Source organism: Netta rufina (assembly GCF_964035555.1).
Source record: "Netta rufina genome assembly, chromosome: 2".
In the NCBI taxonomy this organism is placed as follows: Eukaryota; Metazoa; Chordata; class Aves; order Anseriformes; family Anatidae; genus Netta; species Netta rufina.
Window position 1 is genome coordinate 106,650,238 of NC_140124.1, and position 14,022 is coordinate 106,664,259.

Below are 14,022 nucleotides of genomic sequence, written 5' to 3' on the forward strand. Positions count from 1 at the left end.
TCTGCATGCCAGTCCAAGGAAGGTAAGACATCTTAACTACTCATAATTTTGAGCAAAACGAGAAATAAATCAAAACTATTCCTTATATGGGGTTTGTAAAACCAAAGATGTCTTACTACAAACATTCATTTGCTTTCAGTCCTACCAGCCCCAGGAAACCATCTAGAGAAGAGCAACCTAAATAAACATCTTTAGGTTTGCCTTCTAAGCTGGACTAGAAGTCTGAAACGCTGACTAATATATTCTTCCAGTGTAAGAAGAGGCTGCTAAAAAGCTCATACTAAACACTGTTATGTGTTTAGTATGACTTTTTTTAGTATGACTTTGTATGACTTTTTTTCTTTTTTTCTTTTTTTCTTTTTTTTTTTTTTTTTTTTTTTTTCCAAATAAACTATGGAGATTGAATGGGAGAGGTAAAATCTTCAGCTTTTGATCAACAACCATCTATGTTCTTCTGAACTTGAACCAAATTTTGAACCAACTACATTTCAACCCTTGCCTCCAGGAGCAGCCTAGACAATTAGATGTACAAATTCTCTAAACTTTTCCATTTGAGCCTTCTACAATCATCCAGGCTAAATTGAACTTTAATGTATTCAGCTTAGAATCAATTCTATAAATTTTCTAAGAAAGATTAGGCTGTGTAGAATTGAAACTCTTTTTGATGTGCTAAAAAATGCATTACAAATAGTTCACAGCAAGAGCTACTAAACATTTACTGACTAAGGAGCAGAAAATGATTGTATCTTCTTCCCTGATCATTCATCAATTAAAAAAAAAAACAAATAGCACAACCAAACTGGAATTCTTCTGTATTTTAAATCTCGACATTGATTAATAAAAAGTCCCCATGAACATTGTGATATCTGACACTAAAAAACACCCAGAAAAATTAATGCAAAACAAATTCAAAACCAACATAGTTTACCAACATTTATTTAAAGTCCTGCTTTGATACTAAATCACCAGCATATTATTTGCAGTGGAATATGCAATTTTTCAGTCAGCTCACACTTATTCCTCAGATACTGCATCACAAAGCATTGTAAAAACCTCCCAAATACTTCCAAACACGCACAAACACGCACACCCACAGGCTCAGAGGGATGTTTTTACTGAATTAATTTCAAGGTTCCTTAGTATCTTTGTAACTTCTTTTGTGTGTGGACAGAACACACAAACACCACATTGCAATCCATTTTTTACAGTGTTATTCCCCAATTGGAAAGAGAAGTTTGGTGTACTGAAAGATACAGGGGACCACTGGGCACAGAAATGCTTATGGAAAGGTGTTATCTTAAGCAAATCACAGCTGACTGAATGAATTCTCGAAAGTGTGGGTATTGTTCTGGATTCTTCAGCTCTCCCACCAGGGCTGGTGCTGTTCACAGGGCATCACATTGGTCTGTGCCAGAGAGGCTTTCCTGCTCACACAAGCAAACAATTTAGGACCTCTGCTGTCCCTGTAGGGGAAATATGTATGCATGCACAGACTTGCCAAAACAAAAATTTATACACACACACTTCTTCCATTATATTTCTAAAAACAAAAAGGACAAAATATAAGTGAAGAAAGTATAGAGAAAATAGGTTTGTTTCCTAGGTGGAAGGGATTATTTCTCTGACAGTTTGCCATGGTGCACTTGGTCATTTCTTTCAGCAGATTTTGCAATGCCATTTCTAAAAAGTACAGAGGCTTCTTTTGCATGTGTCTTTTTAAAACTCATTTCAAGGCAGAGCATTTTAACAGCGAGGGAGATAAAAGATTTTCTGTCATTCAAAGCACTTGGCATAGGGCATTTTTGGCTTGTTGGTGTTTCTCTGCCCTATCTTCCACCCCTTCTCAGCAAGTCTGAATGTTATGTTGAAGGATGCCACTTCTGGTCTTGTGTGCACTTGCTACAGAGGCAAGGGGAGGGCAAGTTGTACTGTACAATGTCACTGATCTTACTTCAGATGGCTAAATTAGGCTGCAGATATCCTGGGGCTCTCTGCAGCCAGCAGGGAAAGACCCTGGGACAACATGGGGCTCTTAAGACAGGTTCCTTTCTTAGTGCTGTCCCAAGAGAAACTTAATCTCTCTCTCTTGACCATGGAAACCGTGCCCAGGGACTAACCACTGTCCTAAACTGCTAAGGAGGTGCATAAAGACGTTGTGTTGATCAGGATGCTTATTTTGGATAAGTTACGTGTCTCATGACCACTGATTGTGGTGCCTGCATGCCTCCCCCATGCTCTCCTCCTTGCATGGAGGGTAACAGATCAGGCCCTGGATACATTTTCACACCCACCCACACCCAGCAGGACTGACTTTGTAGGGGGCGAGAAGAAATTTGCTACTTCTGTGAACGCACCCAGGATGCAAAGGTTGGAGGTAAGAAAGAAACAGGAGCAACATATATTTCCTTTGAAGAGTTGTATCAAAATGGCAAAAATAATTTTATTTTTCTTTTTTAAGCCTGGGTAGACAAAATTAAAAACAGGGTATTCATCAATAAATTTATGGTATCTGAAACTCCTCTGAGCCATAGGAGAATGTAGAGCTCTGCCCTTTGGTCTTCTTTTCAGTCTGCCTGGGTAAGCTCCCCTTATGCAGCAGTATAATTTGCAGTGACCTTTTCTAAATCTGTTGCTACACTTCCTGCTTCACTGGAAACTACCTTTTTAGCCATGCATGACATGACTCCACATACATTGGAGTATAAATTTCAGGCTTTGTCACCAGACCCTGCAGTCATCTGGTGTGGTCAGTGGCCTTAGCAGTGTGGGACCCTGCTGGTACTGCTGGGCTGAGTGCTGCAGGAGATGGTGTTAAGGGATGGCTTTTGAAGGCTGGTTGGCTGCAAGAGAGATAAATGTATGAAATCAGTGGTGGGGGGAAAATAAAAGAAGAATTTAAAACTAATAACGTCAGTACTCTACTTTCCTCTGGATAGCTGCGAGGGAGAAAAAACATTTCTTATATAATTTCCACTTTAAAAAAATCTTTATATGAATTTGATTTCCTCTTGGGATATTCAGGGTGTTCAGATAACCTAATACATTTCTAAAGCAGAGACGTTTCAGTGTCTCTTTTTTTCATCTTTTATAATTATTATTCTGCCTTTTACTTGTACAGAGGAAGGATTATGCAATTTTATAAAAGGATTTTCAGGCTTACTCCACGTGTGAGTATTAAAGTGTATCCCTGTCCCAATATATCTAAAGCCGCATAGGCATTTAAACATCTATTGAGTTTTCAAATCTTGTTTCTGCTGCATATAGAATGGTAAATGTATGTATTCTTATATAAGTGCAGGCACTTTTACAGTCAATGCAAGTTTTCCTTTGGCTGTAACTGTTTCAGGACTTCAGCTCTCACACATATCGATTGCAGAGGCATACATTACATAATAATGTGCATATTTCCTTAATATTTTACATATTATTGTATAAATATAATTTCCTATATTTATTTTTATTTATGTTAACTATATTTAATGTAATCCTGCAAGGTGGTGTGAAAATCTCCCTGAATTACTGAAGATCTGCTGTCTGAAGGCTCTGCAGGAAATTTACCCTTGGAATTCAGTGAATTTGTACTGATTAGATGATCAGTTTATTTCCTTTGATTTCTTTGTTTCTCTTTCATGTGGTTATACTGGAAAGCCTGATGACCTATGAGGCTCCTTTTCGTTTTTATTTGGTTAAGGGAATAAGCTGGACTGTGAATGATTTTTCTACTTGTGAAAATTATTATGTTGATATGTTTTTTCAAGTTATGTGCTGGACTAGCAAAGTAAAGAATGTGTTCAACTCTCCAGGATCAATGTAATATTTTTAGATGCATCCTTATCCAGTAAAACAATGATTGCAAAGTTTTTAAAATATTAACCAAAAATAACTAAAAAATATGGTTTAGTGAAGTTACAGTGCAATAACAAGAAAGCAATTCATTCGTATCCTAAAATGTCTAAACTCCAAAACATATGTTCTTATAATAAAAATGCTGAGAAACAGCTCTAGTGTTTTTTTTGTTGTTTTTGTTTTTGTTTTTGTTTTACAAGAAATGAGGAATTTTGATAAAAACAAATAAAAATATATTCAGAAAAAAAATACTTATTTTTCATCCAAAACAATAGTCACAGAATCTTTAAACTGAATTTCTTGAGCTTTCAGCTGGAATCTGAAAGATTCTGTTTTGAAATGCCACTCCAGTGCATCTTGGAAATCGGTCTCCGTAGGCTCTTGTTGCTTTGCTGGCATAACAGGCTGGTGTTGCTGGCTAGTTTACATGCCTGGTGGTGCCTCATGGGGCTGCTGAGACCTTGCAATGTGTTTTGGGAGGTCACTAGACACAAGCAGCATGAACGAGTTTGTCCATGTGGCAGGTTTGGCCAGTAACTGTAGAGCAGTAGGTACAACACATTTCGGCTTTAACTTGCAGAGGGATACTATAGCAACATTTCAAATTAATTCTCTTTCATTTCAGTCAAATTTTGAAGCCAAAACTTTTGTGTTAGACCAAGATTCTGAAACCTTCCAGTTTTCAAAGATCTTGCATGTTTACTAGGCTTAAACTTTTCACAGAATGCAGCTTTTTTTTTTTTTTAAATTTATTTTAAATAAAAACATACTTAAAATAAAATAAAATATTAAAAATAAAATGATAAAATAATAATTTAAAATAAAATAAAAACAGAAGCTGTTCACCTCACCAAATGAACCATCAATATATTTGATGATAGCTGGGGACCAAACTATATAGCCCCATTGCATATTATACTTTTTACAAATATTTGGTTCCTGATTATGCTCTTTCTACTCGGTTCTTGTGCTTTGCCCTTCATTTCATCCATACCAAGGATTTTTCTAACCTTTAGCTCTTTGAGAGCTTCTCTGAGCAGCAGCTGTCGAAAAGTCAGGCTGCCATGAGAGCATCCTTTTCCATGAGTGGATCCTGCTTTTTCCATTCCTTTGAAAACCAACACTGCCAATAACAACGAGAAAAATAAATGCATCAAAAGTTATACTGCTGTCAGACCTATGGTGAGGAAACTTCAGTAAGTGCTGGAAACAAGTGCACTGTTCAGCGCACAGTTCTCTGACAGATTTTAAGTCAAAATCATATCATTTAATATACACATAGAAATGATAGGTTTCATATAATATGAGATATGACTGTAGCCCCTGCAGCATTTCAGCACCTTTTTTTCCTCACGCTCTGTACAACTGGTGTCAGATGGGAAGGCTGAGATCCACTAACTCTTTGCTAATGCCCTACTCACAACCAGAGCCAGTGTATGACATCAGGCTTTCCGCCTCCCTCCTGTGCCTCTTGCACCCTCTCAGATGCAAACACGTTTATTTGCCTCCTATGCATATTTCTATACATTAACAGTGATATACAGTCTTTTCTATTTACAGTAAGAATTCAGAACTGCACCTTTACTCATGTGAGATCATTTTCTCTATCTCTAAGAAACCTATTTATAAGGGCCTTAATTCAGAAATGAAAGAAAGATTAAGCAGTTCAGTAGAAATTATCTTTTTAGTGCTAAAATCTGAATTATACATTAAAGTACCATTTATTCAATGAATTTTGTTATTCTGTTTAAAAAGGCAGAGACTTTTATGTGTTTCGTATGCTTGCAAAGGTTTATTAGCTTGAGTAAAAGGTTATTATTATTCAATTGAATAATTTAATTTTAAATTATTGCTATTGCACTTCATATTATAACTGCTTTTCCAGATGCATTTGATTCTGTCAAATTTGCCTTTTAATCCCCTGTCGGGAGACCATTTTCTTGAATCATGCACTGCTGCTCACCCTTGGTAGTGGTGTCCTAATGAACACACACAGTCCAGGCTCACATCTTCCATGTAAATTACTGTGCATACCTCTTCTAGTCAGAACACATTGGAGGCTATCTGGTGTCATATAATCCTGGATACTGATATGTGGAAAGTCTTTTCAGGTGATTAATGTCATAGGAATTTAATTTTCCTGCAAAGAGCTACTGAGGGACTACAGTGTTTACGTGAATGCAGGACTTAGGCATATGAAATAAGCATTTAGAAAAGTTAATAATCTGTGCCTAATCCCCTCCAAGAATTATCTGTTGGTATTTCTATAAATAATTGCAGGGTTATTTCTTGTCGCTAATTGAATCACATATTAATTTATTCGATGTATTGTGCATTAAAAATCTTGGAACTTGCTACAAATCCTATTGCATGGGTGGAATAAATGCATGCAAAGCTAGATAAAAAATTTCTGAAACATATATTAAATGAAAAATTCACAAAATAACCATGCTTTGTTGTTTATTTTGTTTGTTTGTTTGTTTGTTTGTCTTATGCATGAGCAAAAGTGTCCTTCAAAAGGGTTTCTCTTTTGCTAGAAACATAAGATTTGTCCTTGACTGCACACTTAGAAACCGCAGTTCCTGGGCACAACACTGAAATTCTCTATTAAGATAAAAAACGATACACAAAACAATGCAACATAACAAAATATCAGTGAGCAGCCCCAGAGAGGAAGAGTCTGTTAGCACAGATTCTTCGTGGCTGCGTTCAGCACTGCACTGATAACGTTAGCATGCCCCAAGGTGCTGCATTTACTTGCATGTGTCTATGAATTACATAATTGTCTGCTCTTATCAGACTACTTCTACCACTGCTGACGGAAGAGTTTTTCCCTCAGACAGCGGCTGTCCATTAGCCTCACTAGAAGCAGGATCAATCTTCCACAGTCCTCCATAATTCTGAGCCAATTACATTTCGGAAAGTAAACATTGATTCCTGAGACATACAATAGGAAGTACTTTAAAAGTGGCTTTGAATATTCTTAATTAGTTCACGAATTACAGGCTCATTCCTCTTTTATGCTGCCATTAGAAGCATTTATCTCAACTGATTTCAACAGAGTTGAATCAACAGAATTGTGAGGAAAAAAAATCAAGTTGCATAAATTGTTAACAGCTCTTTCATACTGCGTCTTTATTACTAGATAAAACTTTGATGAAGGACATACACAGAAGATCAATATGAGAAATCACATACGAACTGACTTCTATGCTACTGGCTGCTACTGAAAATCACAGAAATAAGTATTTGTTTTTGAAGCTCTTACTTAAGCTGATGACTGGTTTGCTGCTGCTTTTCTTGAAAGAAATGTTTCACCTTTAGGAGACCTACGGCCTCCTGAGTCAAATTACTCTGTGACTCCAAATGCAGGGAAGCACAAAAAGGAAAGCAGTGCAGTTCATCCAGCAATGAGCAACTTCATCTGGCAGCCTTTGTTTGAGGGAATAAGGACCCACTTTCACTTCTGGTGGAGATGCCGCTTCTTGATGGTCCTGATGCACTTCTACTGGCACCCCAGTAGGCTCTGTACAAAAGGCTGTGTGTTTCAGGCAAGGGACTACGTTCTCTGGGAAAGGCTGGGGTCTTCTTCCAGAGAACTGGGGAATTGCCACACTGCCAGCCATCTTCACCTGTAATTTATAGTGGCCAGCTCACAGCTGCAGGGTAAACAACAAATAATATTAAACTGGCAGGTAATACACTGTCCGTGGGCTAATATAGCTCAGGATATACTCACTGCTGAAAGTGAATTAAACATTTTCCTTGAGATTCACTTAGATAAGCAGTGTTTGTTTATGTAGTGGCATCTGCACATGAAGAACTGAGCAGGAGTTAAAGTGCAACTGTAATCACGTATAGTAAATCCAATTTATATTAATATTCCTCCAACATGATAGCTAGCAAATATACGTTTCTGAACTCCTAGAAGTCTGCCTTAATTTGTTCCTGTCAAATGAAGAGCAAACATTTTATCGCGTTTCTTTTTTTTTTTTAATTTTGTCCCCCCCCCCCCCCGAAAACAAACACTCCAACATTGAAGGTTACAGGGGTGGGTAGTTTTAGAAAATCTTACTCTTCACACATTTAAACAGACCATCATACTTTACTTGCTTTCTTCCAACCATTACTAAAGCCATCCATAGTCTTGGAAATCCAAGTATTAGGAAGTGGAAGTGACTGCTGAGGAAAGTGCTCTGGCGTGACTGAGTTGTGATGACAGGCTTAATCCCAAGCTCAGCAGAAAGTCAGTGCTGCTCCTTTTTCTCCCTGAGGTAGTTGAAGAGGACATCCAGTCCCCCCTCCACGAGCTCAGGCAGGGGTCGGGACAGAGGGTTGTGGGAGATGTGGAGGCCTTTGTCCATTGGGTTCCACGCAATGCGGGGCAGCCTGCGCAGCAGGTAGAGGTCATCTGGAAGAGTCTGTATGGAGTTGTAATCTACATTTAGTAGCTCCAGAGCCACGATGAAGCAGAGAGACCGCGGCAGAGCGCGTATGTTATTATTCTCTACTATAAAAATTTGCAAATTGGCTAGATACTGAACACTCTCTGCAATGCTTTCAAGTCTGTTGGACCCCAGGTGCAAGAAGTCTAAGCTCCTCAGTGCAAAAATGCAGAGGGGAATCTGCACGAAGCGATTGTTACTGAGGTTCAGTTTCTTTAAATTTGTCAGGTCGGTGAAGCTTGAAGGTAGTTGTGAGATGCAGTTGTGTGAGATGCTCAAAACTTCCAGCTTTCTGCACAAGCTGAGCTCTGCTGGCACTTCTGTCAGGCAGTTCATATTAGCAAACAAGACCTTCAGGTTCCTCAGCAGCCCGATCTCCTTCGGCAGACACTTGAGGCAGTTGCCACCCAAGTTCAGCACTACGAGCCGGTCCAGTTTTCCCAGTGAAGGAGGAATTACCACCAGCTGGTTGCGTGAGAGGTTCAGTTTCTGCACCTCAGGCAGTCCCCACAAGAAGTCAGGAGCACTGGTCATCCCTTTCATTATAAGGCTCAAGCTGACATAACGCAATCCCCGTTTCAGCAATGACTTGGGGTCTTTCCCTGAGAGAAGAGCATCTTCCCATGCAGGCAACTTTGGACCTTTCCTCAGAAAAAACATTCTTCTTCGCCTCTCACTTTTTGAGTGTTCGGTTCCCATAACACCTTGGATTGCTCCTGATAAATCAAGTGAGGTTTTCTTCCCGTGCAAGTACTACACCAACATGCAAATGCCACCAGAGGTTGACAGCTTGCAGGAAAGTCAAAGCAAGGAGATAAGGAGGAGCCTGTGAAGTGCATCTCAGTCCACCAGGGTAGTTTCCATAGCTGCTGAGGGAAAGTTTCACTTTTGGGTGCTTATGTTGTTCTTGGTGCACAGTCTGTAATGAAATACTTGCTCCAGACTTGTGAGCAAACCTGTTCAATTCAAACTGAATGCCACGAGGCAGCTGTCACTGTCATTTGGCCTGGGCTTTATTGGACAGATATGTATCTTCACTCCAAAAAGGTCACAAGGATGCTGTATATAACTTCCCCATGTCAGCTTTCTTGGCTATCTGGTACATACCATGGCTGCAGGACAATTAACAAGAGTGACTTCAAAAAAATAAACAAGTAAGCTATAGGAGAAAACAAGCAAACAAACAAGACATCAATTCAATTCAGATTAAAGGCCATTTTCAAATTCATTTTAATTTTGATGCTCCTCATTTCACTGAAATAATTACCAATCCACCAGAAAACTTTGTATGATGCAAAAACGCTGGTAAAGAATCTTCCTGCAAGTCCCACCACCCCTACTCCCACCCCCCCCTTTTTATTTTTTCCTCTTTAGTTAAAAAAAAAAAAAAGTTAATTATTGTAAAAAAATATTTCAGCTTTTATATTACCTTTGAAGTGGGGACAGGCCTCTTTCTTTGCAGAAAGGGCACCACCTTCACTACAACAGTGACATTTTCCAGTGGTATCTGCGCCCACTTGGATGATTGCTCACTACCCACGTTGCCGAGTGTGAGCAGTCACATTGCACAGTTCTGCCCAAATTACTCTGTCCTAAATGTCCTGTGCTACTTCAGATCTATCAGTGAGGTTTTGGGTCTCTGTTTCTTCTGTGCTGCAGAAAATGCAGCCACTTGATGTCCCTTTTTTTTCACAATGAACTTTCCTGTCTTTCTGGGGTACAGGGGGCCTAGCAGTCAAATAGCTCAAACTATACATGAAATTTAACTCCAGAATAGGAAGACTGATGGGAGAGGAAGGAAGCAGCAAGGTATAATAATAATACCCGACAACAGCTGAAGCCAGTGATGCTGATGAGAGGAAATTCTATTGCTACAGAAATATGCAGTGAGTTTAAACTCAAAAGGATATCCAAAGACTTCAGGCATTATTTAAACAGAAATGTTTAAATGAAAATTGCAGTAAATAGGACATGCCTTCCCACAGTTTTCTTCTCTGGTGGACCCAACATGGCTTCACTAAGGGCAGATCATGCCTGACAAATCTGGTGGCATCTATAATGGTGTTACAGCATTGGTGGATAGGGGAAAAGAAACTGACATCATCTGCCTGGACTTGTGCATTTGACATTGTCCCCCATGATAGCCTTGTATCTAAATTGGAGAGACATGGATCTGATGGAAGGACAACAAAGTGGTTAAGAAATCGGCTGGATGGTCTCACTGAAAGAGTTGTGATCAATGGATCAATGTCCAAGTGGAGATGAGTGGTGTTCCCCAAGGGTCACTGTTGGGACCACCACTGTTTAACATCTTTGTCAGTGACATGGAAAACGGGATTGAATGTACCTTCAGCAGTTTTGCTGATGACACCAAGTTGCATGGTGTGGTCAACACACTGGAGGGAAGGGATGCCATCCATGGGGAGCTGGACAGGCTTGAGAGGTGGGCCTGTGTGAGCCTCATGAGGTTCAACAAGGCCAAGTGCAAGGTCCTGCATGTGGGCCAAGGCAATTCAATTCCCAGCACAAATATAAGTTGGGTGGAGAATGGATTAGGAGCAGCCCTGAGGAGGACCTGGAGGTGTTGGCAGATGAGAAGCTCAACATGAGCCAAACATTTCCTGGGCTGCATCAAAAGCAGCATGGCCAGCAGGTTGAGAGGGCTGATTCTCCCTCTCTACTCTGCTCTACTCTACCCCACCTGGAGCACTGTGTTCAGCTCTGGGGCCCCCAGCACAAGAAGGACATGGGCCTAGTAGAGCAAGTCAAGAGTAGGGCCATGAGGATGATCAAGGGACTGGAGCACCTCTCCTACAAAGACAGGCTGAAGGAGTTGGGGTTGTTCAGCCTGGGGAAGAGAAGGCTCCAGGGAGACCTTATACATATAGTAGCCTTCTAGTACCTAAAGGGCGTCTACAGGAAAACAGGGAGGGACCCTGTCAGGGAATGTAGTGATAGGACAAGGGTTAATGGCTTTAAAGTAAAAGACGGTAGGTTTAGATTAGATATAAGGAAGAAATTCTTTACTATGAAGGTGGTGAGGCACTGGAATAGGTTGCCCATAGAAGCTGTGGATGCCCCATCCCTGAAGGTGTTCAAGGCCAGGCTGGATGGGGCTTTGGGCAACCTGGTCTGGTGGGAGGTGTCCCTGCCTGTGGCAGGGGGGCTGGAATCAGGTGATCTTTAAGGTCCCTTCCAACCCAAACCACTCTGTGATTCTATGATTCTATGCCTCATGATGAAGAAGACATTGCCTCTTCCTGTAAGATCTGGTAATGGATGCATTCCCCACCACCTCATCTCAGAGATCCTCACCTTAAAATCACATAACAGTTCCAACACTGTAGGACTCTGCAAAGAGCTGCCACTGTGAGTTATGGCATTCTGGCAACTTCTTTGGAGTCAGTACCCAGAGGCCCTTCTTACTGCCAAGCACCTCTCAGTCCCTGCTCAGTTTTGGGCCCCCCTTAGCACTGCGCCTGACTGGGAGGAGAGGGGAGAGCAGAAGCATCCATCCATGTGTCTGGAGAACAGGGTCCTGCAACAGGAGAGCAGCCAGGGCCGTGGTGAGAAGCATGAGCTGGTGGTGAGATGAGCCAGCCTCACACTTAAAGCATGCAAATTTAGAACAGCCTAAAAACTGCCGGTCCTTTCAGAGGTGGGAGGTGAAATATTACATTCCCTGGATGAGCCTGCAAAGGACAGAGGCCAGTTGCCGTTTGGTCAGGGCAGGCTGGCAGCCTGACTGACAGCCACAGATCCCTCCCTCACAAGTTCCCTCTGCCAATTTGTCAGTTTACAAACAAACACTATATTACATCCCATCACAGCCACAACTCTGACTCAGTGCTCGTGTTAATCATTGTCCAGTTCACATTACTGCCTGAAGTAGCGGGGGTGGCCCTGCCATCAGGGACAGAGAGGAAGCCCAGCCGCAAGCCACACTCAGGCCTTGCACAATGCGGTGGGCAGCTATGGCTAAAACATGGCCCTGCAGCCCAAGTGAGGGGACATGCAAAGACAAGAGTCCCTCACAAACCCTGGCTCAGGGCTTTCTGCCTGACTGCTGTTAGGAACGTGCTAATTTTCAGATCTGAGCCAGCGATTCCTTTCTGTTGTGGCAAAGGCAAAAGGAAGAAAAGAAGGCCCATAAAAGGGGGGATTGCACGAAGTTACACATTTCCCTTCTTGTGATCATAGGGCTGGAAGGAACAACCTGTTGCTCTCTTGCACAGCCTCCCAGTAGCCACAGTCCCCCTCATGTCTGGCCAGATATTTTTGGATGAGAGCATCGTCCTTGTCTCGCTCTCCACTGTGCACTAGCATTCACTGCCTGGGGGCTTGGCAGGGGCTGGCCCAGCCTCTCACCGCAGAAATCCAGATTTCCTGACAGCCTGACTCAGCCAAAGCACTCACTACCCTTTCCTGGTTTTGCACCATGGTCTATTGGAAACTCAGCCTCTGCTACAGCTCGGTACAGGCTCGGGCTGGCTGTTACTGGAAAGCTTCACCAGATCCTCTATAAAACAGAAATGCTTGCTGTGCTTGTCTAGCAACAGTTTCTGCTCTTCCATTGCCCTATCTCTGCTGCCTGTGAGGCAGCAGCAGCTGAGGGGATTTGAAAAATACCTCCACATCTGCAGCTTCCATTGTCCAGCTCTCTTCCTGCCTTTGCGGGTATTGTAACCAATGTGTATGTGTTTGGGGAAAATAGCCATTTCCTTTCCTTTGTTCTCCAACAGAAAAACAGGCTCGCTAGAGCACACTTTCAGTTGTGGAGATGGGGAAACTCTGAGGTAACCAAGTTAAATTCCTTTCTTGCAATCAGGAGAATAAAACCACAGTGGCCTCATCTGGACATTGCAGGAACTAAGTCTGTGAATAAAATAGTCCTGGACTCTTTTTTGTTCACTTTTCAGTTCCCTTTTCTCTGAGTTGCTATGGATTTTTAGGCCAGCATTTAGGAAAAAAAAAAAAAAAAAAAAAAAGTTGTTATATTCTTCTGAAAAGACATTTTGGGGAAATATCAAGATCCTGTTCTTGTCAAAAGAATGAAGAACTAAGTCAAATTTCATTCATCTTGTCTTTTGGAAGCCATGCTCTGGTGAACATAGCTACCAGAAAAGCCACCCTGGACAAGAAAGAAACCCACCTAAGGCAAAATTCACCTTGTAAGTGTTGGCTACATTCTCCAAATTCTCTGAATGTCTTTTCACCTGATCAAGTCCTGGTGGTCATCTAGCACCCCTCCTCACTGGCAGTCCTGACAGCATCACTGCTGCCTGCTGCTCTGTGCTCTGAGGGCAGATTGAGCTGTTTGGTCCTCTCTTAGATATCCTGGCCAGCAAAACACATCAACAGGCTGTGTCAATGAAGCCTCTCAGAAAGTAGAAATGAATTTCATATGTGCAGATTTGAAGGTATTGGCGGGGACACAAACTGGTGGGATTTGGGATTTGCATGGTGCACTGTAATTGATACTTGTTTCATGGATTTAACAAAAACTTTAGTGTGAAGGGGAGAAAAAAATGTCCCAAATCTTGCTGAACAACTGTACAGCCTAACCAATATAATAAAAGAAGCTACATGACTAACAATGATAAAAAAATGGTAAATTGACAAAAATGACAAGCTATATTTTTGAAGTTCTTTGACAATGCAAATGATTAGAATTTTTATGAAGGAAGCAGGATTGTCAGCCCTGAAAAAACTGCAAGACAAGTTCACAAAG

The 14,022-nt window shown here is 41.2% G+C and overlaps 1 protein-coding gene across 1 annotated transcript; it reads right to left on the reverse strand.

The window, feature by feature from the left end:
* Positions 1 to 8,093: 8,093 nt before the first annotated feature.
* Positions 8,094 to 9,130, reverse strand: LRRC30 (leucine rich repeat containing 30; the record flags this gene model as incomplete). The annotated part of the gene is given in 2 exon segments (XM_084281221.1): positions 8,094 to 9,044; positions 9,047 to 9,130. Coding segments are annotated over 2 exon segments (1,035 nt in total).
* Between the last annotated feature and the right edge of the window lie 4,892 nt (positions 9,131 to 14,022).